The sequence below is a fragment of the Aythya marila genome (genome assembly GCF_965140915.1).
Source record: "Aythya marila genome assembly, chromosome: 1".
NCBI classification, from domain to species: domain Eukaryota; kingdom Metazoa; phylum Chordata; class Aves; order Anseriformes; family Anatidae; genus Aythya; species Aythya marila.
In genome coordinates this window covers 166,900,608-166,927,236 of record NC_139042.1, presented here as the reverse complement: position 1 = coordinate 166,927,236, position 26,629 = coordinate 166,900,608, and the positions used below count along the sequence as shown (strand labels likewise).

At 34.7% G+C, this 26,629-nt stretch overlaps 1 protein-coding gene across 2 annotated transcripts in view; it reads left to right on the top strand.

Annotated features, from left to right (window-relative positions):
- ZDHHC17 (zDHHC palmitoyltransferase 17) overlaps positions 1–26,629 on the top strand; it is a 73,657-nt gene extending 47,028 nt beyond the window's left edge. The window contains exons 9-18 of one of the 2 annotated variants that reach the window (XR_014319417.1): positions 647–789; positions 2,990–3,092; positions 10,977–11,099; positions 14,120–14,182; positions 15,038–15,131; positions 19,029–19,112; positions 19,514–19,671; positions 21,762–21,856; positions 23,513–24,880; positions 26,375–26,629. Coding sequence is in view for 1 of the 2 variants with exons in the window: in XM_082784211.1 (XP_082640337.1) it covers positions 647–789; positions 2,990–3,092; positions 10,977–11,099; positions 14,120–14,182; positions 15,038–15,131; positions 19,029–19,112; positions 19,514–19,671; positions 21,762–21,856; positions 23,513–23,651 (1,002 nt within the window). In the remaining variant the exon portion in view is untranslated. Of the gene's footprint in view, positions 1–646; positions 790–2,989; positions 3,093–10,976; positions 11,100–14,119; positions 14,183–15,037; positions 15,132–19,028; positions 19,113–19,513; positions 19,672–21,761; positions 21,857–23,512 lie in introns of both variants that reach the window. The other variant, XM_082784211.1, reaches the window with a different exon arrangement.

The following is a 26,629-nucleotide window of genomic DNA, read 5'->3' as shown; positions in this document are numbered from 1 at the left end:
TGGATATTAAGTGTTGCTGTCATTGATTTGTAATTATTTCTTGATTTAAAGATATATTGCATCTTGATGATTTTTTTTAACTGCCATATAACAATGCAACAAGTATGGCCCATAAGTGATTTATGTGTTGTATTATTTGCATACTTGCACTGTGACTGTGCTTTCCAGAAAGAGTTCAGGGTGCCTTGATCAGGAATTGTAGCTACGTAATCTGAAGCAAAACAGGTCCTATATTTATTTGTATACTCTTCAGTATGACTTAATCTATTATTTACGTCACTTTGATTGTTAATGTTTGCTGAGGTTAACCTGACTTATATAGTCATTTATGCACTTCACAATGTTTTTTTAAAAAAGAACTTCTATTGCCTTTATTCTAGATTAATACCAAAGTCTCTAAAAGAGGCTTCTTCTAAAGCAAATTACTAATTTGTTACAGAATTTTAGGAAGATTATTTTTTTCTTGCATATACACTGGAAATATATAAATATAGGAAATGACAAAAAATCATGACTATTCCTTCCAGTATGTCAAACTTCTTGAAAAATTATACAAGTTTTTGTGACTGTCCTTTTTATTATATAATGTTGTTATACAACCTGTTCCTAAAAGTAGAATTGCTTATTGATATTTGTTTCTATATAGGAATTCCGTCAGAAGGTGATGCTGGGAACTCCTTTCCTAGTTATTTGGCTGGTTGGGTTCATAGCAGACCTAGACATTGATTCTTGGCTCATTAAAGGGCTGATGTATGGTGGCGTTTGGGCTATGGTGCAGTTTCTTTCAAAGTAAGTGTTTCACCAGGACACTGTCTGCTTAGCATGCACACAAGAAGTGTTTTGTTGGCATCATATTTATTGGATAAATAATCTGAAATTTCTATTTTTATGCAGTTTTGGGACATGCAACTTTTTTTTTTTTATTTTTTACTTTTTTTTTTTTTTAAAGAACTATTTCTGGGAAAGTTCTTGTGCAACTTTGCTCTTGGAGTGCTCAGTTGTCTTGCAGATAGACATGAAACTATCTTGGTTGAATGCCATTGAGCTCATAGAAGCTAACAGCAGAACAGAAATTCAGTTGTTCTCCAGAGGAGGGTGCTGAATGTCTGCCTACAAAGAGTTATCAGTGTGAATTTTGTAGAAAACAGTCAAGGGAAAGGCTACCACAAAGGGATAGAAGGATGTGCAAGTAAAAAAAAAAAAAAAAAAAAAAAACAAAAAAACCTGTGGTTTTAGAATTTAAATACCCAAATGGTATCTAAAGAGACTTACAGAGAGAAATAGTCATGTAGGATTTGTAGCTTCTGTTTTTGTGGAAAGGGATGACTAAAGAAAAAGGCTGCTTTCTTATAATGTTGATTTGTTACCTGATCATAAAGAACTTGAGATGTTTTTATGATTTCTTTAAATAATTGTAAACGTACATACGTATGCACACACACAGGTGTACTTCAGTGTATTTTCAAGATCCTTAGACCATTTCATAAGTGCTTTGCTTTTCTTTATTATGTGTGGCATGTATAGAAAAACCTATTATATCATCATACTTAGGAACTTTCTGCTCTTCTGGCATTGAATGTAGAGGAAAAGAAAATATTTCTGCCCCATAAAACAAGTTTACAGAATCTAAGTGATCTTTATATTTACATATTATTTACCATCGTAGCTCATCTGCCTTACAGGATTTTCTCAAAATACCTAAGTTTCCAGTAGAGGAGAGAAAGTTACTACAAGGAGTAATGGAGTAAAATGAAAGCTATTCAATGCACACGTTAGTCTGTGGCAGCCCTGAGGCACTATCAGGACAAAAAGGGAAAAGCTTCAATGTAAGGATGTTTAAACAGGTTTTGAAGGAAGTTTTATATCGAGGAATTGAGCAGTTTAGAGTGTGATATATATGTTCAGCAACTTTTTCTTGTATATAGAGTTACCTAGTCAGTAACCTAGTTTGTCCAGACTAAATTCAGATTCTGTGCAGAATATTCTTTAAAATGCAAGAGTGTGAGAAGGTGAAAAGAATTCCGATAACTGCTTATTTTTTTTTTATTAAAGAAGTAACATTGAATCTTGGAACCTGGCAAATCTAGTGATGTGGGAAATCATCTGTTTTTCCTTTGACTTTCTGTTGGCAACTGTAACAGAAGCAGAAGATTCAAGAATCAGAAATATTTCAAAAACGTAGGCTGATAATACCAAGGTCTCTTAAGCCTTTTTCTTACTGAAGTAATTTTAACATGTAATTTCCATTGCATGAGTTTCCTAAATACCTTAGGATCTCATGTGTAAATATAGCTTGCAACTGCTATCCATGCTGTAGGTTAGGAATCTCATAGGTGCGTACCTGTTGTCAGTGTAGTTGCAGCTAAATATTTAAGCATTCTACATTTCTTGTCCAGGTCTTGACTGCTGTGGTGCTATTGGCTTGTGACTTATTAAAAGTACAATGGTTCACTGAGTATAAAAATAGCAATCAGGGAAAAACATGGGTTTTCTGATATCATGAACAATTTCAAAACAATCAAGCTGTATGCTTTTTTTTTTTTTTCCTGTTGTGAGGATGGAACATATTTTTAAAGTGTATAGCAGAGATTTTTTTTATAAGTTCAGGAAACATTGTGAGATTATATAGAAAAGACCAGTTTTTATAAAGACAGTTTTTTTTTTTTTTTTTAATTCAGCTATTAATGTCTTATTTTCTGTAAAGCACATTTCTCAAGATCCACAGATTTTGTTTATCTCATTTTTTCTGGGATAGAACTTCAAAAGTGAATGTATAAATTTTAATTAAACACATTCTAGTCATGTCCATTCATCTGGACAGGTTGAAAATTGAACTCTGAACATAAAAGTGAAGAGTGTTTTTGTGACATATTTTGCAATATCCCTTATAGTAGTACATAGTATACCAGGAATTGTATTTTCAGAAGCTGTAGTTTAGGATTTATGCTTTATAAGTTCAAACTCATGTGAGATTGTTTCTGCTTTACAGGTCATTCTTTGATCACTCTATGCACAGTGCATTGCCTCTTGGAATATACTTGGCAACAAAATTCTGGATGTATGTGACGTGGTTCTTCTGGTTTTGGAATGATATCCTTTTTTGTGTACAGTAATATTTCTTTCATGTTAGTAGTATGAGGTAATACCCAGAATCATCCTACATATAACAGTAAGTAAAATAATTAAAATTTTAAAAAGCTGTCACCATTAAAAACATTCTGTCTTGATGGTAATTATTTTATTACTTTTAAAATGTGCATATTATTACTTTGCTTCAGTAAGTAGAAGGAGGCAGTCAGCAAAATCTCCTGTGTTTTACCAGTTTCTTCAGTGGGGAAATGTAAGCAGGTCTACAAAGTACGCTGTGGCTGTAAGTTGACAAATTTTAATTTTCTGAAAAGCAGTAGGTAGTTTCATGATACATAATAATTCTAGTGGAGTTAGCTTTGTAGGTAGTTCGTGAAGATTTTGCAAATTCCATTCCATACATACTGTAGATAAGTTTAAGTTAACTGTATTTCAGTCTTTGAAGATTATTGTATTAACTACACTAGATTATAGAGACTGCATACACCCATGGTTTATGTTATTGACTGTCCTCCTACGTATAAACCCTACATACTGCTGGGGGTAGAAATTGATTCAGAGTTCACTGAAAAATATCAGTTATATCCCTTAAGGAAACAGATTTAAATTTTGAAACAACTTAGGTATTGTAATTACAATAACTTACTAACCGACTAGAGATTTAATGTTTTCTTAAATGTTTAATGTAGTTCTTGTAGCTGCAAGTAGTTGAAATGAACTTAATAAATTAGTACCCATCACAATATATTATAATGGATATTAGCTTGACTTTTCTGGAAACGGTTTTTCTGTTTCAGAGAAATTATACTATGAAATAAGGTAGTAGCACCCCTTTTATCATCTTCTTAATATGTTCTCCAATCTCAGCTAAATGAGCCTCATGTTTTTGGGTTGCGAACAGAGAGGAGATCCATGTTTACATGCTGCCTTGGGCTACTGTGTTTGCAAAGGTGCTGCTGTGAATAACAGCTTTCTTAATATATTATGAAACAACTGCTATTGCATACTTTTTTTTTTTTTTTTTTTTAATAAGAAAATCTCATTTCTGCTAAATACAAAAAATATTTGTATCCATACTAACATGAGAATGTCTTGAAATAGGCATTTAGAAAGGCTGATACTACTACCAATCTCTTTCTGGTCTGATTTTCTGTGTTTTTTTTTTTTTTTTTCTATTTAACTTACTGGTAAGTGCAGAATGAGGAACGTGAGTACAATATAAATAACAAAAATGTATTTAAAAAAATAGTAGTTAAAATGGAGATGTACTTTTCCATTTCTTGAAGGACAGAGTAATACTGTCTAAATATGTCATGCCATCAGACTGAAGTTGCTTTTCTGTTGTTTTTTTGTTTTTGTTAAGGAAAGAAGCCTGACTTCTGGCAAATTGTGCAATATAACTTTCTTAAGCAGTTTTAACAACTGCACTGCCTCATTTCTGAATCCTTGTGCTTCAAACCTTACAGGTTTTCTTTAGGAACTCATGTTTGTTTACACTGCTGCATGTTTTGGGTAGCAAATATTGAGCTGCTGTGAAATGCTTTCTTGTGCTAATGCAACATTATCTTGAACCAAATCTAAGTATGTGTTTAATTTTAAGTTATAGTCCTTGACCATGTTAAAATGTCTGCCACAGCCAGCACAGCATGGTGATAGCCTCTGTCTTTATATAAAAAGCTGTGCCTTAAGGCTGGCAAATTGAGAGATTTATATATATATATATTTCTTTTTCTTTTCTTTTGTCTGCAGTTCTTTCATAGTCATATGAAAATGTATATATTTCATATGTACTAACTTAGATTTTATTTCTGGTAGCTGTCCTGATTAATGTAACTTGAAATTTATGTCACAGGGTAATGTTTATTGTCCACTAGAAGTAGTCAGCATGGACAATTAGTTACCTTAATATAAAAGTCCGACTTCAGAACATGAATAAAATACTGTACTGCTTTTGTGATTTAAGGTAGGTGTCACGAAAAAAACCCTTTGCAACAGTCTTTTTGCATGCAGAAGTAGTAGTTTAAAACTTCAGTTCCTACTGATTGCTTTCATTAGAGCTGACACAATTCTGTGTGACAAGCAGCTTTAATGACATTACTTGAGGCCATCTTCCTTTAATTGATGATTTTAAATTGGAAGTCTTTGTAATAAGATTCCAAATTCATTCTTCTTCTTCTGGAAAATTGCCCTGTAGCTTTATTGGAAAAAAAAAGAAATTGCATGCCTGCTCTATTTTTATAGCATGAGGCACAGTATTGTGGTTGGGGAAAGGATTCTTGTATTTTTACAGCTTTATATGATTACTTACAGCGGACCAGAGTACTACTGCTTTATACTCTGTAATGCTGATGTAATGAAACTTGTCCTGGTAGTTTTCCTGAAAGCTGACAATATCTTGCTCAGGAAAAAAGCACTAACCCGAAACAATTGTCAAGGAATGCCATACTGGAACTTCACGTGTAATATTATAAGTAATGTGAAAGTCTTTACTGATGCAAGTGATACATTTAGTGTTCAAGTATTTATTAAGAATTCTCATGTGGATATGTTTAAGGTGTCTGAAATATCATGTAGTCTTCTGGATTTAATCCTAATGAGGCAGAACAAGACAACGTATTGTAAAGAACATACAAAACTAACAATTAGCAGTGCATTTTCTTGAATTTCAGGGTGGTCATGTGGAAAATGTAAGTCGTAAGACCTAATGGTGTGTCTTTTAAAAGACCAATCTTGAAAATAAATTGAAGTAGTTTATATGAATCTAATGTACTTAATTACATAAATGTTTCAGTTGGATTGGATTTTTCCCTGTGGTTTCTAAGACTAATTTATTTGTTAAAATAAAAATACTGTTCTTGATGGGAATGAGAAATGTATGAGCTGGGTATTTATGTATGAAATCCAGGGTCCCATGCTTCCCTTCTGCTTTTTTGTGCATAACAAAGAATAGTTATGTCTTGCTCTCGTAGTGTATCTTCTACTGTTTGCAAAGCAGGAGTAAATAATAGTAATAAAAATCCTACACACAATCACTGTATTTTAATTGATTTTTAATTTTAAAGGGTAAAAAACAGTTGAACGTACACTTTCAAATAATGGAGTAGAATTTAACATTTCATTACTTTCTTTCAGCATTTATAGGTAGTATGTTCTTCTCTGTCCTGTAAAAGTTCAGGACATATACTGAGTTAATATCTCCGTTGTTCATACAGTCTTTTCAGTTACAGCTGAACAAATAGATCCTGTTGTGTCAGAGGTTCTTTTGCTGCTCTGTTTTTCTAAGGTGTCAGGGTGTACTGTAACCCAAAATACTCATAGGATAACTATTGTTGTTATTCTGCCCCTTCCATTTGATGCAATTGTGGGTATGTAGCTTTCATTATGCTTTTTTGTCATGGCATACCACTTGCAAAGCTGAGGTAAGGAGATAGAAACCAAATGGTTTGTATGTTAATAATTTATTATTGACTGATGCTTTTCTGGTTACCTTCACAATATGACAAATACACTTCGTATATTAGTGGTATTTAGGTGAAGGAAAACAAGTACTGCATGCTTTTTCAATTAGTAAAAGAAATAATTTTTAAAACTGGTTGTAAGAGAATTCATGATCATTTCCATGCTTTCACAAAGCTGTTACAATAGCATAATGTTTTAAAGACGGTAACAAGCCCATTGGTACAGCTAAGCAGTAAAAACAAAACAAATAGCATCAAAATTTAAAGGTTGCCAGCAGGAAAACGACAGAAAGTCTTGCATGGAGAAAGAAAGAAGGCAGTGGCTTTGTTTCTAGAGGAACTGAAACCAGGGGTAAAAAATCCAAACCCCAGTTCCAGCTGTCCGTGACTTACATTCCCTTGTCAAAATATTTTTTCTAACTGAAAAGTAAACATTTCTGGGGTGGAGGAGATGGTAGCGAGTCAATTACTTTTTGGAAACTAAAGGGTTTTTCTTTATAAACAGAGGATGGGGGTTAGGTGGAGAGCTTTTGCAGATCTTTAGTTGGTAAAAAAAAAAAATGAATATAGTCTAATAAATACCTATCAAAATGAGACCTCTCGTGTCCCTATCTTCTGTTACCTACCTGTGGGCTTGGATCCAGACCTACAGCTATTATGAACTGGCAGATTCATTAGCTGGTATTGATCTGACATCTTATGTTAGCTGCAGATCTTGCGCTTTAGGAGAAAAGGACTTTATTACTGGCTTAGTGAGTGGAAGAGCCTATCTTGGTTTATAATGTGTACTTTGGCTTGGTTTCAGAGTTTGTTGCATGGTGTTGTAGCTGTGATACCAGGAATCATCATTTGTTTGGGCTGTTCTAAATAGGCTGCAAGTCAGGATAAAAAATTACTTGATCACATGTTTGCATTGCTCGTGGGGTTTGGGGTGGGATGGGGATTGCTTGTTTGTTTTTCTCTTTCTTTCTAATGAGATAGTCTCTTGGTTCCAACTGGTTTCCTGGAATAATTTTCAGCCTGTTGTTCTTATAATTAAAGGATGCTGATTGAGACTAAAAGTAGGAAACATTTCATGCTTGTTTCTGCCTTGTCCCTCACAGTGAAAACCCAGGGAAGCCTCATAAAAGACAGCAGATTGGTGATGGTGCCAAAGGTAAATGCCCTACCATGCTTTCTGCAGCCATTAATATGGTAATGTGGTTTCCTTGGTGTAGCTGTAAATGAAGATGTAAGGACAAATGAGGCACTGTCTCTGGAGAACCAATTCCCTCCTCTGTAGCTAACGCTAAGCTACACGGGTTTTGTTATGTATGGAGAGTTTTGAGAGATGTCTATGATACAAGTTGCAAAGATCTTTTTGAAAATAAATATCCGAGGGGAATTCATAATTTAAAATAATAATAATAATAATTGCATGGCACTGCTTGTCTGCCTTGAATATCTTAATGCTGAAGATGGGAAGTGGATTTTTCTTTATGTAGTGTCTGAAGGCATACAACGTGATTTAAAGTCAGTGAGGTGAATCTCAGAACTGGAGGTTTGTTCACACTAGATGCTAGAAATGTTCTGCAAAATACAATTCTAATCTTTCTTTCTCCTTTGAAGTCTGGATGGTTTTTATTCCTTCTCCCCAGCTTTGCCTCAAACTTTTGGAAAAAAAAAAATAAAAATCTTTTTATTTTTTAACTGAAAAATAACTGAAAAATGTTGTTTTTTAGTCTTCCTCACTTATGTAGTTATTGTTGCCTATCTATAAATATATTTTTTCATGTGGACTCTCAACGCCTCCCACCTGTGATACTTATCTGCCACAATTTAGATCATCAGTGTAGCACTCATCTCAGAACACCACAGTAAAAGGCAAAACTTAAACTCTGCAGCGAATCTCTTAGGCTCTCCTATACTCTAGTTTATAGAGTAAAAAGTGGGAAGGGCACATGTAGAAAAATTCTGTGTACTGAATTTCTGCTCTGGTGGTTTGGATCCATGGACAGCTTCTTGATCACACATTGTCCAAATTTTAGCCAGTAAAAACAGAAAAAATCTACAACCTTAAGGTTTCTAAACTGTTTTATTGGATAGAAAATAAATTGTATTTTTTCCTATCTTCTTTAGAAGTCTAGACATGACGTATAGTAATTAAGGAATGGTCCATGATTTTTTTTTCAGTTTTGCCGTTATTGTTTGTAGCAGATGTCTGATTAGGGTATTTCTAAAGGAAAAAAAATCACTGTTGTGGCAAGAACACCAAGGATAATGTAAATATAGCAAAGAAAATTGAATTTCTCTAAAGCTATAAAAATAAGTTGAACCAGCTTTCTCTTGGCAGCAGGTAGTTTTAGAAGAAAAAGAGGAAGAAATTAGATTGTATAAATACTGCAGTCAGAGCTTTTCATCTGTAATGTATGAAATAGAACTGTGAGTGTTTAGTTTGTAGTATAGCTGCTTTTTTTTGTTTGTTTGTTTTTTTTGTTATTTTCCCTATTACAAACTTGCTGGAAGCAGCTTGTTAGAGGAAGGATTAGCCTTTAAGAAGTTAGTAACAGCATTCTACCATATATTGTATGTTATTGTAATTTTAACCTAATTTGTCAATATTTTTATTGGAAATTTATAGCCAATTTCTCCCCTCAACAGAGAAGGGAAACAAAAGTATTATGGGATGCACTTACAGTAACGGTTGGACTTCGTTCTTGGCGCTGGTGACTGGAAAAGGGGGAAACATCACACCCATTTTAAAAAAAGGGTAGAAAGGAGGACCCGGGCATCTACAGAGCTGTAAGCCTCAACTCTGTGCCTCAATGAGAAGAGCTCGCTGAGAGCAGCCCTGCAGAGAGGGACTTGGGGGTTCTGGTGGACAAAAAGCTCGAACATGAGCCAGCAGTGGGTGCTTACATCCCAGAAAGTGATTTCAGAAGTCCTGAAGAGGCCTTGGTTGCATTTATTGATGATTCAGAGTTCTTTCACACCGTGAGAGTGGTGCAGAAAGATTTGAGAGGCTTACTGCTCTTACTTACTCAGAACTTTTTTGTTTTCAGTTAATATTTGGTTATATCTATGCCACGTAGATTTATTTACAAATGGTTTATATGATCTTTTTCTTCATGCTGTTTAATGCCTTTCTTAAACGTTTTTTCCAATAATACAAACAGAAGATAATAGATTTGTAGATATACAGTAGAATATATTTGAGCATCTGTTCTAGTTTCAAAATCCAATTTTTCTCAAAGCTTGCAAAAATGTTTTTGTTTTGTTGTTTTTAAAGTGTTCTGTGCCACTTCCATTCCGATTTTAGCGTGATATTTTTAAATCTTGTAACATATAATGCTTGTGTACAGTTTTGTAGCACAAACACATCCATATTAAGCTTTAATTACGGAAGTCTTAATGACTCCCAAAGTAGAGAGGAATATTCACTGAGGTGACTCAGAATAATAACGTAGTTTGCGTGTGCAGTGATCTGTGACAGAGTAAGAAAAGTGTCCTTTTTGCACAGCTAATTCTTTAAAGGCTTCTCCCATCAAAGCTTTGTCAAATACGGCATCTCTGCATTTATGACTGGCAGCTGTAAGGTATCTTTAGTGTTGGTTAGGTCTTTTACAGTCTTATCAGAGTAAATACTCTGATTTTCCCATTGCAGTGGAAGAGGCACATCTGAAGTACTTGCTTTTCCAGCATCATTGCTAAGTAATGTCCTTATTCTTATTCTTAATCATTCGTCACAGGAAATATATTTTAAAGCGAATGGTTATTTTCTGCCTTTATATGGTAATTGATTTCATAAGCGCTTCCAGGTTCATGGGGTCCTGTGTTTTTCTAAGTATTAGCTGTATTAGTGTACTAAAAATAACTTTGTGGTGAGAAATGTGGGTATTGCCTTACGACAGGACCAGGTTTCAGATGGTACCTTTCTTGGAGATAAGTGGTGGTTGCGAAGTGGTCGCCAGGCAGCATTGTGCCACGTAGCACAATCCCTTAAAAGGCTAGAAACGGGCCTTTTGGTCATCCAGCTGGAATTTCGAGCAAATGAAGAGAGAAGCAGTCAAATGACAATCTTATAAATAGAACTGTGAAATGTGTATTGTGAAAACAGGAAATACTTCTCAGGAGATAAATTTCATGGAATTTAATTTATTTAAAGAGGAAAATAATTAGAAAACTGAACCATCATTATTCATTTTTAGAAGGATAAGTGTTTTAGAAGTGTCTCATGGAAAACAACATTTAAAGAAAAATAAGTTTGGAATTTTGAGCAATAGAAAATTGAATACCGAAAAAGTTCTTCCAGCTGTGTTGAATTTTGTTAATTCAGAGCACTGACTCGAGAGCATTTATAAAAATTCATCTTAATTTCATTTCAGAATTATTAGTGGATGTTTTCAAGACGAAGTTTGTTTTGAACTTTAAATTCCTTGACTTCAAACACATCTCAATTTTTTCTTTATACACCTTCCGTTCCTTGCTAATAGTGTTGCACTTTTCTACAATTTTGGAAAATCTTGGAAATCTGATCCGGGAATCATCAAAGCCACAGAAGAACAAAAGAAAAAGGTAAAGCTGTGAGCTATGTCAAGGGTATTCTTCAGCTGCCTTTGCCAGTTGGTCACGGTAGCTTGCTGTTTAGTATGTGAAATTTAAATAAATTGTTGTATGACAATAGGTCTAAAATGTTGAAAATTTCCCTTTTCTTCCAGTTTTCTCTCTTCCATTTGGAATATATGGTCAAGTCTTTCTGGTCCAAAGTTGCATTTAGGTTGTTCTCAGTAAAAAAAAAAAAAAAAAAAAAAAAAAAATTGCAACTCAAGATTTTCAACATAAAAAGTTTTAAAGTAGCTGGATGAAAATGCACAGGTTTAAAATTTTGCCTTACTGAAACATATGTCCCATTATGGATTATGTGTTGCTTATTTGATTCCATAAAAACTTTCCAGACTTCCAGACACCTCCAGTTTTCCTTATGTTTGCATCTAAAAGTATTAGATTCACGAAGATTTTAAGTGTAAAATAACCAAAACCACAGGCAGTCTGGGGTGGTTGTTTGTTAAAATATTAGAGAAATTAGGGATGGTTTTGAGACGTTTCTAACACTTTTTAGTACTAACTAAAAATTAATTTTACTAATTCTTTTTTTTTTTTTTAAATTTTCTAATATCTTTTTGTTATGGATTGTGCACAGCAGCTAATCTGAGCATTGAATATGCCAAAATTATACAAGTAGCAGAAATGTTTTTTATTTCATTCTAAGTTTACTAGAAGTTTACATACCACCAAAACTGAGTTTTGTGCTTCTACTTCATGCTTACTTGTGAAAACATGTGGATTAATGTCAAACCACTTGGAATTATGGCCTTACAAAGGGATAAATATATAATAGCCTTTAAAACATGGTTGTGATTGCTTAAACGATTTTTTCTCTGATTATTACTGAGTTTTGTTAGTCAATGTGCCGATTTACCGCGCAAACTCCCTTTCTATTATTGCAAATTTGCCAAAGTAGAATCCAGATCTAAATTCTCTTCCTTCAGTGGGGCTAAATTAAATAGGACAGTCAGCACCTGCACCTGCACTCAGACTCAGCAAATTGCATGGACGTGCAACTCATTTGATCTACGTGCACAGGTCGTTTTGTGTGGGTGCAAAAGCCTTGCTGAACTGGATAGGAATTATAAAATGCAGCTTCCTTGGTTAGATGAATATCATTGTGAATATTTTGGATCTCTTACGTTGCAGCTAACCCAACTGTAAAATGATCTGTTATCAGGGGCATAAACCACTGGTTGCAGTGCGGTGCTATCTCTTGTTTAATTAATTTGTCTCCAAAAATGTTTATGTTGAGTTTGCCTTTAGCTTTTGAACAAGTAACCAAAAAAAATTCTTCTAATTCCAGATGACCAAGTTAAGTATATTTCAAACTGTTGCAGTAAGCAGCATGTTTCAGATGTTTATTCTTTTGATATCTCATGTTCTTTTTTCATGTAGCATTTCTATGTTACAAAATAGCTGAGTTACTCATAAAATAAGTAAGTTAATAAACTAAAAAAATCCCATTTTCGCAATCAAATATTAATAGTTTGAAAGCACAGAAAATTGACCCAAGGTTTATAAAGCACAAAAGTGTGGCTGTAACTCAAGTACTCGTGGGTCTTTGTCTTGTAAGTTTTACGAAAAATTGTATTTAAAAGCTCTTTATCCTGTTTGGCTCTGTTCTCATGAGCCTTGGGATCTTGCTTGGGGACTATACCGAACTCAAGTTCAGTAGGAGGTTCCCATGGTGGAGTTGAATACTGTACCAAAAGCAACTGGAAATACAACAAGCAAGGAGAAACAGTAGTCCAAATTTTGGAGTTTATTTAAGAAGTGTTAGAAAACAGGAAAGTTGTTCCTTGTTTGCCTGAAATCAGCAGGGGAAGCAAGGGGAAGACACAGCTCACCCCTGGACTGTTGACTGTAGCTTTTCCTGGCTACTTGGAGGCAAAAATTGCCATAAACATTTCCTGACCAGTTAAGTGTAGTGTTGTGGAGGAAAACTTCAGTGGCTTCAGTCCTGTTACCCATCGTAGAGTTCATCATCTAATGAAGGAAGTGATGATTTTATTGCTGTGGTGAGAAAATACTTAAGAACTATCTTACTGCTATAATATTAAGAACGATATTAATAATTAAGAAGTATATTACTGCCTCTCCAGTTAGAAACCACGTTGATGCATAAGCTATACGTGGTTTGAAAGGGAGCAATAGACTGACCTGTTTGCCATTAGGCTATTTATGCTGAGTAAATTCCTTCTGGATCAAGGAAGGGTACTTTGGCAAAAGACATTTTCCGGATATTTTCCATATGTTGCAAATGTCATTTACAAGTCTCATGTGGGACAGATTTCAGCTGCTGAATTTTAAAACTTGTTGGAAGCCATTTAATGGAGTAATACGTTACTTCTATTCCAGCAATAAAGTAGATACTGAAGGAGTGCACAAAATAAAAGAGCTGTCATTTAGCGTGAAGGAATAGGGATGCTTTAGCTGATACCTATTTCTGTGCATTACTTGAGCCATGAGTATAGCATCTGTAAGAGGAGGTTTGGTTTGCATTATTATTCCTTTCTTCCTAGAAACTTCAGCATCTGAGAAAAGAGGTGAATATAGATGTAAAGTTTTTGATGGGGTAGCTGTAGAAATAAAGTCTGGTTTTTAGACTGGCTTATCCTGCTAGCTTCATGAAAGGTCTTAATTGTGTTCCTCTTTAGAAATTCAGCTGCATTCATTTTAATAAGCTTAACAATAATCTAGTCAAACTGGTGATAAGCAGTGTGTGAATGTATTCAAATTAATATAAACTTGCTTTTTCTCTAATTAAACCTAGATAGAGAGTAGGAATGAGTATAAACTAGAATCAATTTAGAAGTAAATGTCTAGATTGGTTTAAAATCAAATTTGGATTAATTTAATTTGTTCCTGTGTGTAGAAAGTACCTGAACTTACTGGAACTCACACCCTTGGTCGGATGTGCAGATATAACAGTGGTTATCAACATTCATTTGTGTACTAAAATCTATTTTTTTTTTCTTTTTTTTCAGACAATAGTAGAACTTGCAGAGACGGGAAGTCTGGACCTCAGTATATTCTGCAGTACATGCTTGGTAGTTGCTTTTTCTTTTTTTTTTTTACCAGTTGCAGCACTTTTTAAAACTAGATTTTCCTGTGCTGAACACATGCACAACCTTAATAATGCAATACCAGTGACAAAATTTATTTGCTATCTTTAATTTAAGCAGTATTTTCAATAAATAACTTATACAAAAAGCTTTTGCAACAATAAGGAAAAAAGCATTTGTAGTAAATGTAATGTGTTGTGTTTTTCACTGTAATGCTCTGACCTATGTAGAACATGAATGATGTTAATATTCTTAAAATCAAATCTGGAAAATCAGGTATAAATGTGGCACCCTAAAATCATCTGTGTGTATATACATATGTATATCTCAAAAATACTTAACAGATCTTTTTTCTTCATTGCCATTTTGTATTTCTTTCAAAACACGTGCTTTAAAAAAAAATTGCTGAGAGTAATCTAGCATCGTGAGTTCCAGTTGTTGAATTGCATTCCTGTCTTTAGGAAATAAGCTGGAACAGTTTATGTATCAGTTATCAATAATACTGACAGAATTGTGGAACTCAAACTTGTTCTGTACTTTCACTGTTAAAAAGCTGAAATGAAACTGGTTGCTGTACAAAGCTCAGTATTTGGAGGGGATAGAAGAACTTTGGGGAAAAAAAAATCCTTTATATAAAAAAATGAGTGTAAGAGTCATTTAAAGTAGATTGCAATCTATAATTTATTGAACATAAACATATGCAGACTAAGTCTATTAGCTAAGATTGTTAAAATTGAAGTTATCTAAGTAGTTAACATAATAAGTTTTTTGCTTTTTTTTTTTTGTATATAAAAATGTCAGATTTTTGATGTTCTAAACAAATGTTAATAACCATTACAGATACGGAAGCCAGTGAGGTCCAAACATTGTGGTGTATGCAATCGATGTATAGCAAAGTTTGATCACCACTGCCCGTGGGTGGGTAACTGCGTAGGTAAGTAATTCTCTAAAATATGGTGCCTTCATAATAGACAATGAAGGGAAAAGCTTCTGAAACTGACCGTGCGTTGTATGGGATTTTTGTCTGTTCCAGTTTTATGGTGAAAGTGACTTGGTTTCTGCCCAAGCCACAGAAATACTTTTGAATACTTTTGATAGAAGGAAAATTGCTTTTAGTACTGAGCTTATCTTTTTTCTACATGTGATTCTCAGCATTATCTTATTTGTATTGTCTCTTATATACCCATCCTCAAAATTGTTTTAATTCAGTTTCCTGAATGCATATTTATATACACTTACATTCTAGTATTTAAAAGATAAAAAGCTTAACTGCATTTTTACTTTCCACAGAAAGAGCGTGTACTGATTTGACAACTATTTATCCATTTGCATAATGTATTTTTTCATATTTTCTAATAATTTTCTAATGGCAAAGTGTGCATATTCAGAAATGCGATGATTATAGTACTTACATGCAGAATGGCTTACTAATGAGGTATTCTTTTCTTTATGGCCCCCTCCTCCCCTGGCCCCAGATTCACAGGTATTCACTTATTCTCCCCAGCGATGATGTTAGGAACTGAATAGAACAGCAATAAAGTCTCTAAATGCTGATATTCTGTGTCTTGCTTTTTGAGAAATTTACTTGAAATCCATTATTATGTAGGGGGAGCTTCACAGCCAGGAAGTGAATATAGCTTGCTTCATTTTCTTTAGGACACAATCAGAATTTTGGGGAGGAATTAAGACCTGCATTCATTGACATTGTAGTCCTTGCAAATAATAGATGGTCACTGCAGTTTGACTGTTGTGATGGTCAAGAGTAGAGTGGTCAGTGCTGAAATTGGAATTAAAACAGCATCGCTGAAATCTCACTGAGATGGACTTGGATCACTCCCTTCTATTTTACATTTCCTGCTACTGTCATTATCTGAGTTACTTTTGATTTACATTTTGGATGTTTTACAATGAAGAACTGAGGCATCCTTAATGTAATGACCAACAATAGCATAAAGAAAGAGTGGGCACAGGCTCAGGTTTTGGAGACAATGCTGAGTGACAGCTTGTTATTTATTTTTTGAGTGCTGTGGAGTACTTGTCAGTGGGACAAAGATCCATGATTTTAATCGGTAACTTGAAAAAGCATAAAACAACATGGGGAAGGAAAAAAAAAAAACACACAGAAACATTGTGTGTAACAAGAAGAATGTGAGTAGTAGGATTAGGTTAAAGGAAGGAAATGTGATGTGATTTGGGGGGATGGGAGGTTGTAGTGTATTTTTTTCCCCCCTCAACAACAGTGGTGATGAAAAAGCAGAATCTTCCTGGTCTTGAACAGATCTGGATAACTGGTGGTAAAAGTAAACATTAGGAAACTTGAAAATATGCTGGAAAAAAAACGTAAGAAATTACACTATGGGAACAGTCCTGAACTAGAGGGAATGATGGTCTAATGACCTTAAATGGCTTTTCTGCCTCCAATTTGTACATGGTGACTCTGCTCATAGGATTACAAAACAGAATCCATTCTTAAAACAGCATTCAGGGTATGTTTCCCAAAAAGGGAAAGATAAATTATGCCTTTCCCAGGAAGGTTGGATTTGGAAATGTTTTGTATAGTCTTCCTTCAAATGTGTTAAAAGGATAAGAATTTTACTAAAGATAGGATTGCAGAAAGTGTGTGTACAGCCACTCTAAAAATAAATCCTTTGGGGGTTATTTGCAGTGCAAAGAGAGACAATATTTTTACTGTTCTGAAGAGGTTGACAAGAAGTGCAGACTATTAAAGAAAAAAAAAGTTAATTAAATGGGGCAAATTATTTTCATCATACCTGCGAAATTTTAGTTAACATTTCAGTGAGCAAGTCTCTGGAGGTGATTGATTTATACCTGTTTTTAACGGAGTATCAAAAAGGCATTATTACAGTCACTTGTTTAATAACTTATTTTTCATTTTCAAACTTGCAGTTACCTTTCAAACCCAAACTGTAAACTTGCAACAGAAATCTAGTTTTCAAGTAACAGCATGAAAGGAGCTATAGCCAAATTTTGTACTGTTATGTCACAAGTTGTGCTGACAATGTACTGAATTATTGTTTGGATAGCAGTAACTGAAAAGGTAGGTCTTGTGTAAGTGAGAAATTACATTATGGTTTAGAACAATGATTTCTTCCCAAACCCCAAAAAGGATTCTTCTCCAAGGGGCTAAACATAGGAAAAAAGGAGGAAGGAATGAACAAATTATACAAGTCATGCATTGTATAACTCCATCAGTTAAAAAATAAAAAGTAGTTGTCTGTATTATATGTTATTACTTATGTATAATGTAAACAAAACCATATAAAAGTAATTAGCGACTATTCTTCCAGCATTATCTTGACTGTGAAGGATCAGTGACTGTGTTGCTGTCAATCCAGGGTGAACTTCTAGAAGACAGTGCTGTGTTTTGCTCAGTTTTATTTAAGATAAAAAAGGAACTTCTTTCCTTTACTGATTGTGATCCTTTCTGAAAGTTCTTTCTTTTCCAAAATAAAGTCCACTTTCCTTTTCTGGTGTCTTTTAATAGTTACCAAGGCTATACCTGTCTGATTTCATAGGTTTAAATTCTATGTATATGTTTTCACCAAATACCTGGATTTCCTGTTAAGTAACATTTGGTCCAGGATCATTGGAGATGCTACTGCAAGGAGTGTTTCGTCATACACCTATCAGATGGACCTCTAGGTCACCATTTAAGTTGCTTTTTTTTTTTTTTATTTTTATTTTTTAATGAAACATAACTGTTCCAAAACTTAGGATGCGAGTGGAACTAATACTTTAGGGACATTTCCAAACACTATTTCTGGTGTGCTCTTAGCTGACTGAAAGCAATGTTGCAACATATTTTACATCTGAAGGAGCTTGTTTGATTTTCAAGGAAATGTCGTGTTTAGTCTAGCTTGTGTTTGTGTATTTTTCCTTATCTCTTATTTATATAGCCTTTCAGTTCTCTTGCTAAAACCACTTGATTATTTTCTGCCTCCAGAGGATGCTCTTGCTTTAGCAGGCAAAAAACATTTGACATAATGAAGAAGTAAAAGCTGTGCTGGTAAATGGTGACAGCCAAATCTTCTTTAGCCCATTACAGTCTCTATTGGTTTAGTTCACAGCCTAAAGCTGTTGGAAGGTTACAGCAGTGGGTACATCTTATAGACAGAAGGAAGGCTGAGTCCTTCAAAACAACGACATACATAAGAGGCATCTTCTTAGCTGTGATGATGTTAGAAATAGATCATTCTTTAAATAACTGATTTATTTTTTTTTTAAATGCTGTTCATTATCTTAGCCAGCTCTTTGGGGCTGTTCTGTTCTGTTAATATCTAACTTCTCTTGGATATTTATTTTCAGTTAGGCTTAAACATGCTTGATAAAGCTAAGTTTTGAGTTAACTTATTATCACGGGGGGTTGTATTTTTTATATATATTCCTATTTCTTTTAAGTAAGTGAACTCTGCAGTTAGGCTTTTTTTTTTTTTAATTGAATTCTAAAAATACACATATTGATGTGTAATTCCTGGCTGTTCAGGGTTCTGCAATAGCCGTTAACCAACATTTTAATAATTGTGTTGGCTCATGAAAGGAGCTAAAAATGAAATGTGTTTATGTGAATTTCAGCTGTAATGCAACAAAATGAAGTAAATAAGTTCTTTGTTCTCAGTAGTGGGAAAAATCATAGTGATATTAGTTGTTTCACTTGTCTTTTAAAGTAATACTGGCTTAATATTGGAAAGTAATATTTCTATATGCAATAATGAACAGTACATATAAGCAAGAAATTAAGTTACCATGTGTATTGTTGTCTTTATTCTGAAAGTGGAGTAATTTGATTCCCGTTGTTCTTGTACAACTTTAGGAGCAGGGAACCATCGCTATTTTATGGGATACCTGTTCTTCCTCCTATTTATGATCTGCTGGATGATTTATGGATGTATCTCTTGTGAGTAAATAGTTTTGTGGATTTTTTTGGGCTTTTTTTTTTTTAATTGTTTGTAAATACTTGTAAATTGCTTGTAAATCGTGGTATGGATTTTTAAGGATTTTTTGTCTTATCAAAGTTTTTGGTATTTTTTATTCTGGAATTGAACTGCATATTAGTCATTGCCTATACCAGGTAATTTAAGTTAGATGATGTTTTTCTTGTCCTACTTTATTTTCATCATCATAGCATGTATCGGCGTATGTCATATATCCAAAGACTTGGGAAAGGAAGTGAGAACAACTAAAACTCTTCAGTTCATTTTTTATTTCGTGTAGCATGTTCTAATGTGGTCTTTATGTTGATGCATAGTAAACATATCTTTAATCTTTTTTATGGTGTTTGCTCCCTTTTTTCTCTAGATTGGGGTTTCCACTGTGAGACAAGTTACGCAAAGGATGGATTTTGGACCTATATTACACAGATTGCTACCTGTTCTCCTTGGATGTTTTGGATGTTTCTAAACAGTGTTTTTCACTTCATGTGGGTGGCTGTGTTACTCATGTGTCAGATGTATCAGGTATGGAAGAGCACTTCCTTCATAATGCTGAATCTTGGGAGTGACATAAGAATATCAAACAGTTGTCATTTACATTTTAATGTTCGTTATGCAAGACCAGGTGTTCAGTCTCTCAGCCACAGCTGAAGGAGGTATCTGTTGTCTCTGCACAGTAGAAGGCGTTGTTCTCTTCTTGTTCTTTTTTTTTTTTTTTTTTTTTGCAAGAGGTTAAAATACTTACCTCCTGCTTTCCATTCTAAGAAAAAGGCAAAATAGACCAGAGAAAAGCAATAAAGACTAATAGAAGCCTAGAGGATAAAATCTGTGGATAGAAGTAGGAATAATGCAGTATGTCATTAGCATTAAGAGGGTGGTAACTTCAAATGGGATGCAGTAATTTCTTACACTGCTTCAGGGTAATTCGTCATCACATGACTTAACTGTAATCTCACCAAACCCATTTTTTTCTGTAACCTTTTTAATGAAAGACAAGTCATACTGGAAACCTTTCAGTATGACTTGTCATTAATGAACAGTGAGACTCACTGATTTAATCTGTCCAGAGATCCTGGAAATGAAAATCATCCTCTAAGGCTTAGGTGAAACTTCTTAGCAAATTTGAGTTTTGTCCTCCTTTCTCTAGAATGGTTATTTACAATACATGCCAATTTCAAAGTCTTGTGTAATTCGGTCTTTTAGAGGTCTTTCTTGCCCAAGACAAATGAGCAAAGGTAACTACTACATATATTTCGTGTGGCTTTCAAACCAGTCTAAACCACCAGACTTCTCTGTAGCAGGATAAGCATGCAACCTTCCAGAGAGCCTTCATTTGTGTCATGATCTATTAAGTTCCACATTGAGGATTCCTGTTCATACACTCAGTGTGCAGGCGAATCTTTGAATTGCATGACACCTTGAAAAATACATCTCATAGTATTATGTATCATTAAGGTAATTAAGTGAAATAAGTATAGCACTTTAATAATTAATACATTTCCAAAATTAGTACACTTCTGAAGAGTGTTACATATAGAAAACATAGGATTATTGTGGAGAAATGTTTCTTTGGAGTTTGATGTACTGATGAAACTGATGTTCTCCAATTATTTCTTTTGCTGTGCAACTACACAGCCCCTGCTGTTGCTGCTTTTTTTCCCCCTCCATTGTCAAGTTCAGACTTGCCCTTCATATTGAACTGGCCAGGGTTCTTGTCAAAGCACTGCCTACAAAAGTAATTTAAAACCTTCACTTCCAACTTCAAAAGTTGGCCATTAACACCTCATTTATATACATAGAAATGAAACTCCACTGGGTTTCATGGAGGCAGAGAAAATGCTTGAGAAAATAAGTAAATCTAAATGAGGCAAGCAAGCACAAATTTAATTTTCTCAATGTTCTTGCTTTTCTACCATGCAGCAGAGTTGACTTTTCATATTCCACTAGGACTTAAAAGATTTTATCTTGCTGTGGTATAAGGCTGTTAAGGGGGTTCTCATATTTTTGTTTCTAATTACATCACATTACAGTAAACTCCAGTTTTATATCAGATACCATGTTAGGCTAAAGTAGTTGGAAAGTTGTTACACAAAATCATAGTCTGTGGGCCAAATGATTGTGGTTTAAGACAAACAAGCTAAAGAACCTTTTTCTAGTCGTCTTTTTATCTTGCAGACAGAAAAGTTATGTTACTGCAATCAGGACATAAATTGGAGGGAAATACACTACTGTTGTATACCATACTATAATCAGAATGTCAAGAGGAAAAGAAAGTGATTCAAATGCTGTGTGAAGAAACTCCTGAATCTATTATTTACAGCACACCTCAGCTGACAATGTATCAGTCAGTCATCTCTTTGTTATGAACTAACAAGTCACAGTTTGTTCAATGATCATGATTTATTTCCGATCACTTTCAACATTAAACCTTCTGCACAATCTGGTGCAGCTGTTGTATGTTGTTTTATGTTGGGATCTGACAACTTCTGCAGACAAAAATTGTTTTTAAAAGAAAGAATATAAAAAACAAAATCCTTTTTCAGTCTGTCTTGTGCAGGACTTGTCTGCCTGTTTTTATATGGGTTAAATTGCTTACTTTATTTTCCTATCTTCAGATATCTTGCTTAGGAATCACTACAAATGAAAGAATGAATGCAAGACGATACAAGCACTTTAAAGTTACAACCACGTCTATTGAAAGCCCATTCAAGTAAGTTGTAAAGTGTAAACACGCATTTCTCGCTTGTGTAGCTGTTCATATGGCTGAATTGTGCAGCTTGGTGAAACAAAACATAGCTAAATACCTTTAAAGGATTTTCATTACTTGGAATGCTGGAGCTGTCAGCAGTTTTTATAGTAATGCATTCTGTCCAGTTAAAGGAAGTGGCAAATATTTTGTGGTGACTCTAGACAGTGATGTATAAACACCAAAAATAGTGCTCTCTAGCAGTGATCGTATTTTACAGCAGAGTTTATGGGGAAATAAACCAAAAATACTCTCTCTATAAATCAGGTGCTCAAACCCAGAGGTAGTTAGTTGCTCTGTGCACTAGCTTCCCTTTTTCTTTACTGTGAGAAAACAGGTAGCACTTTCTCTTCAGGAGGAAAGTCACTGATGAAAGCTGGTTGTGGGGCAGGGAGCAGGGTGTCCCGGGAGCTGAAGTGGGCGTTGTGTGGGTGAGATGCAGGCCTCTGGGTGTTGGGAGGTGATGTGAGGGTGCAAGCAAAGAGAAGAGCTCAGGGATGATGTAGCACTGGTATGTTAGTGTTTGTGGGAAATGAATACAGCTTGTGAAGTCAAAGCAGGAAATAAATGAAGGCATGAGGCTGGAATATGGGTGGGTTAAGGGTGTGTTATGGAAGGAGCAGCGAAAGGACAGAAAAACATGTCTCATTCCACTGTACATGCTGTGTCCTGTGGGAACTGCTCCTCTTTCAGGTAGCACCCAAGAGAACAGGAGATAAGAATGCTAGAAGAGAAGTTTGTCTTTTTTTTTTCGGTACAGAACTTCTAGTGAGAAACAGATGAGCATCTCTATGGTGTAGTCTTCCTATAGGTGAGAGTCATAACAAAATCAAGTAATTATTTTGCCTGAAGAAAGAACAAAAGTGGTGGACAGGATAGAAAAAAACTACTGTTTTTATCTCCAAGTTGATGTCACATTCACAAACCACTTTCATAAACTGAAACAGCTCCTATTGTAAAAGCAGCTCCTAAAAATTACAGCAGGTGTCTAAAATAACTGACTTGGTATCACCTTGCAGATGAAGCATTGTCAGATGAAGCAGTAGTCATCTCCTTGTTGCTTTGATCTATTCTAGCACATTATAACATGAGCTGCTCTTCCAGGAAACTATGACCTATTCAGGCCACGTGTAATTTTCTTAAAAAAAAAATAAAAAATGGAATTTTAATGTAGGCATCTTAAATGTATGAGAGTGAACTGATTCAGCATCAGGAAGCACTTGAACAGGCCATCTAATTCCATGAAGATAATGCTTTCTTAATTTTGTGTTGTCTAGGGGCTTAATTGATCTTAGATCTAAAGCTGGTGAGAAAATATTTATGACAGAAATAAATAAGTATCAATAAAGATGGATGTTATTCTAGGTAAGAATAGTGGATAGTGGAAGAAATAAGATAACAGGTAGTGAAAGAAAGTTAGTGTCTGGCTTGTGTCCAAGATCAAACATTGATGTACTTTCAAACTTGTTCATCAGCAAGCACTAAAATATTTTTTAGGTGAGTCAGTTCTTTACAGGTGGGAACTTAGAGAATAATTGAATTTGTAAAAAGACAGAACATGTACTTTTTTAAAAGAGCGATGATACTGCTTATTAACGTGTGGTTTTATTTTGTTTTTAGCCATGGATGTATAAGGAACATTATAGACTTCTTTGAATTCAGATGCTGTGGTCTTTTTCGGCCTGTCATCGTGGACTGGACAAGGCAGTACACAATTGAATATGACCAAACTTCAGGATCAGGCTACCAGCTAGTGTAGCACCACCTTCATCCTGTGAGCATATCATATCTGAGTGGTGCCTGAAAATTTTTCTCTCTCTCTCTCGAATCCACATCCCTTGAAGAGTAGCATGCTATGTGTAGGGCTGGTGATGAATCTTAAGGTACCTTCTCTTCATCAGAGTTTTATTAACAAGAGTGAAAATGGACAGAATAAACTGCCAAACCTGATAAGGAAGAGGAGGAAGATCAAAAAGGGATTTTAACAGTTCTTAACATGAGAATTATTCGCAACAGCATATTCACAGTATTTGTTGTTGTTTTTTTATTTAAGATCTTTCACAATGGAGCATGAGTTTATTGAAGTATTGACATAAGTAGTTATGTTGTGCTGAGCAGAAAAATTCATTTCCCAATATGAATAACTCCACTGAAACAAGAATTTAGAATACAAAGCTAAATTTCATGATGCAGAGTTCACTGATCGCTATGGTGTAGTTCCTGTAATGTGATTTTTTTATTACAGATTTTCTGTAGTATTATGTACATTGAAAAATGTGCTTTTCAATACTGTGAAAAACATCATGTGGTGGGAATCCCCTGTAATGTGTTACGTTAGAGCAGTAGGGCACATCCGATAATGGTTTTAAAAAGAAAAAAGAACTGCCCACGTTTTTTGGTGAATGTTACTGTCACCAGTTACTGGTACAGCTAAATACTTGTAAAGGCCCTGTTCTGAGATTACATGGTCTAAAACAAATGATTGTGCAAGTAAGAAAAGCTCTTCTGTCAAAGTTAAAGCCCTGCTTATATGCATGATACACCCGTAAAGCTAGGTTATATAACGTTCAGGAAAAAAAGTGGAAAAACTTCATTATCTTTGAAGTAAATGTATAAACAATTTACAAAGTAGCAATGTTTCAGTACTAGGTTCGGTCCCCATACAGTACAGTGTGGTGTAATTGCAGACACGTTCAAAGAGAAATTGCATGGGGGAAACCAAAGGTGTGAAAGCAAAAATCTCAGTTATAAAAAGACAAGATGAAATAGTTTTTAATTGACTGCAACTGCAGAAGAAGAAACTAGAGTCATCTGAATTACACTTACTTTGTTTGGATGTAAAATGATGGAACACTTAAAAAGAAAAATGTCCAAAATAGCACACGCACATAGAAAATGTAATGCAGCATTCTGAAGAAGATGGTGTATTGGCAAGTGGAAATCACCCTTAATGTTTTTAAGTTCTCATGCTACAGATGTGTTTGGAAGGTAAGGAATGACCTGAAATTGCATTCCAAGGGGGCTTTTCTTGAATGTGATGCACTGATTTTCGTTATGGTGTTTTCATATACTCATAGTGAATTGTTCACTGCTTCCTTAACTATTGTTTACAGAGAGACTGAGAATCAGGTTAGTTTTCTTCTAAGTGCTGTAGCAACCCAGTGGTTCGAGAAACCTGTGAGGGGAGTACGGGGAGGGGACCTGAAAGCAGATGTCTGAGACCAGTGTAAAGAATGTGTATCTGTATATAAATAATTTATCAACTAGTTTTCTCTCTGTGAGTGTGTGTTTAGTATATTTAAAGCTGCTCATTTTCATTTTATTCAACCAAAAAGTGTAGGAAGATATCTAATGAGCTTTTAGTGATGTTAAATATTGCTGTTAATAGGCATTATGCCCTGCAAATTCACTGCATGTTTGATGCTTGGCAAAATTAGCGTTTTCTGTAATACGCAGATTACAGGTAATAAAGCAATCTAGTGGTATTCCCGCCCCTTGCCTTAGTCAGAGGAGCAGTGAAACTGTAAATAGTTGATGTTCAGTATTTGCAAGTAAACATTTCTTTCTGTAGTTGTTTGTTGATCTCAAGACACGCTTAGTTTGCAAGTACCAGATATCAGGATTTACAGAAGTGCAACAGTAGAGTACTTGAATGTTTAATACTGGAAAAATCAACATCATCTTGGACACAGTTCTAGTGGGAGAGGTTTGGGTATAGGGGAGGCAAGAAGCTTTTGCTATTTTTGTCAGACAAAATTTGTAATCCCAACGAAGACACGTTCTATTTCCGTGACAACAGTTGACACCAGTTAGTCATATTTTTCTAATCTGAAAACAAAAAAGCATGAAGGCTTCACAATGTTGTTTATTTTATTTATCAGGAATGTTCTGCATATTTGTTCACTTTTCACATTTCTGTTGGGGGTCAGTTGGCTTGGACAACTTGAGTCCACTTTATGAAATGTCACCTAGCACCAGAAGAGCCGTTCGGTTTGGTTTTAGTTGCCCAGTAGCATTAACTGCCATGAATTGTGGCATGCAGTCCACGTTAAAAAAAAGGTTTGCAGACAAGGTGATCTTTGGTAATATGTGGTGAATTCTGCACTATTTACTTTTAGTAGTTCTCTGGTGACAGTTTTGTTAAGACCTGCAGAATCTGAGCAATAGTAAATAGTTGTTACAATGAACTTGCATATGTGAATTGGGGATGTGAAGTTTCCAGTGCAGGTTGTCATTTGTCTTGAGTTATACTGAAACTTTTGATCGGAGTCGTAAAATCAAGCAGGAGGGGGGAGCCAGCTATGCAGCATTTTTCTGTCAAGTTATCAAACTTGCAATTCATTTGTTGAACCAAAACTGCATCGCTTCTGAAACTTCATGAAGCTGATCCAGACCCACAACAGATCAGACCAACTTAATCTGATATAGTTAGAATAAATGGGAATTTTGTCTTGGCCCTAAACATGTGCTGTTTCTTTGCAGGTTTCTGTATTCTTTGATGTCCACCAGATATATATTTTTTTTCAATTAATGTGTAAAACAGCATCACTGCATTTTAAGCTATGGATTTTTTGTATATTCTTTATTTATAACTGTGCCAAGTATTATTTTAATACTGTCAGGATCTTGATGTATTACATTGTGAACAAAAAATCTGTAAAATGTTTAATAAATTAGCTCTCCTTACATAAATTAAATCTGTTAAATTTTGTAAGTTATTAATCAAATAAATATTGA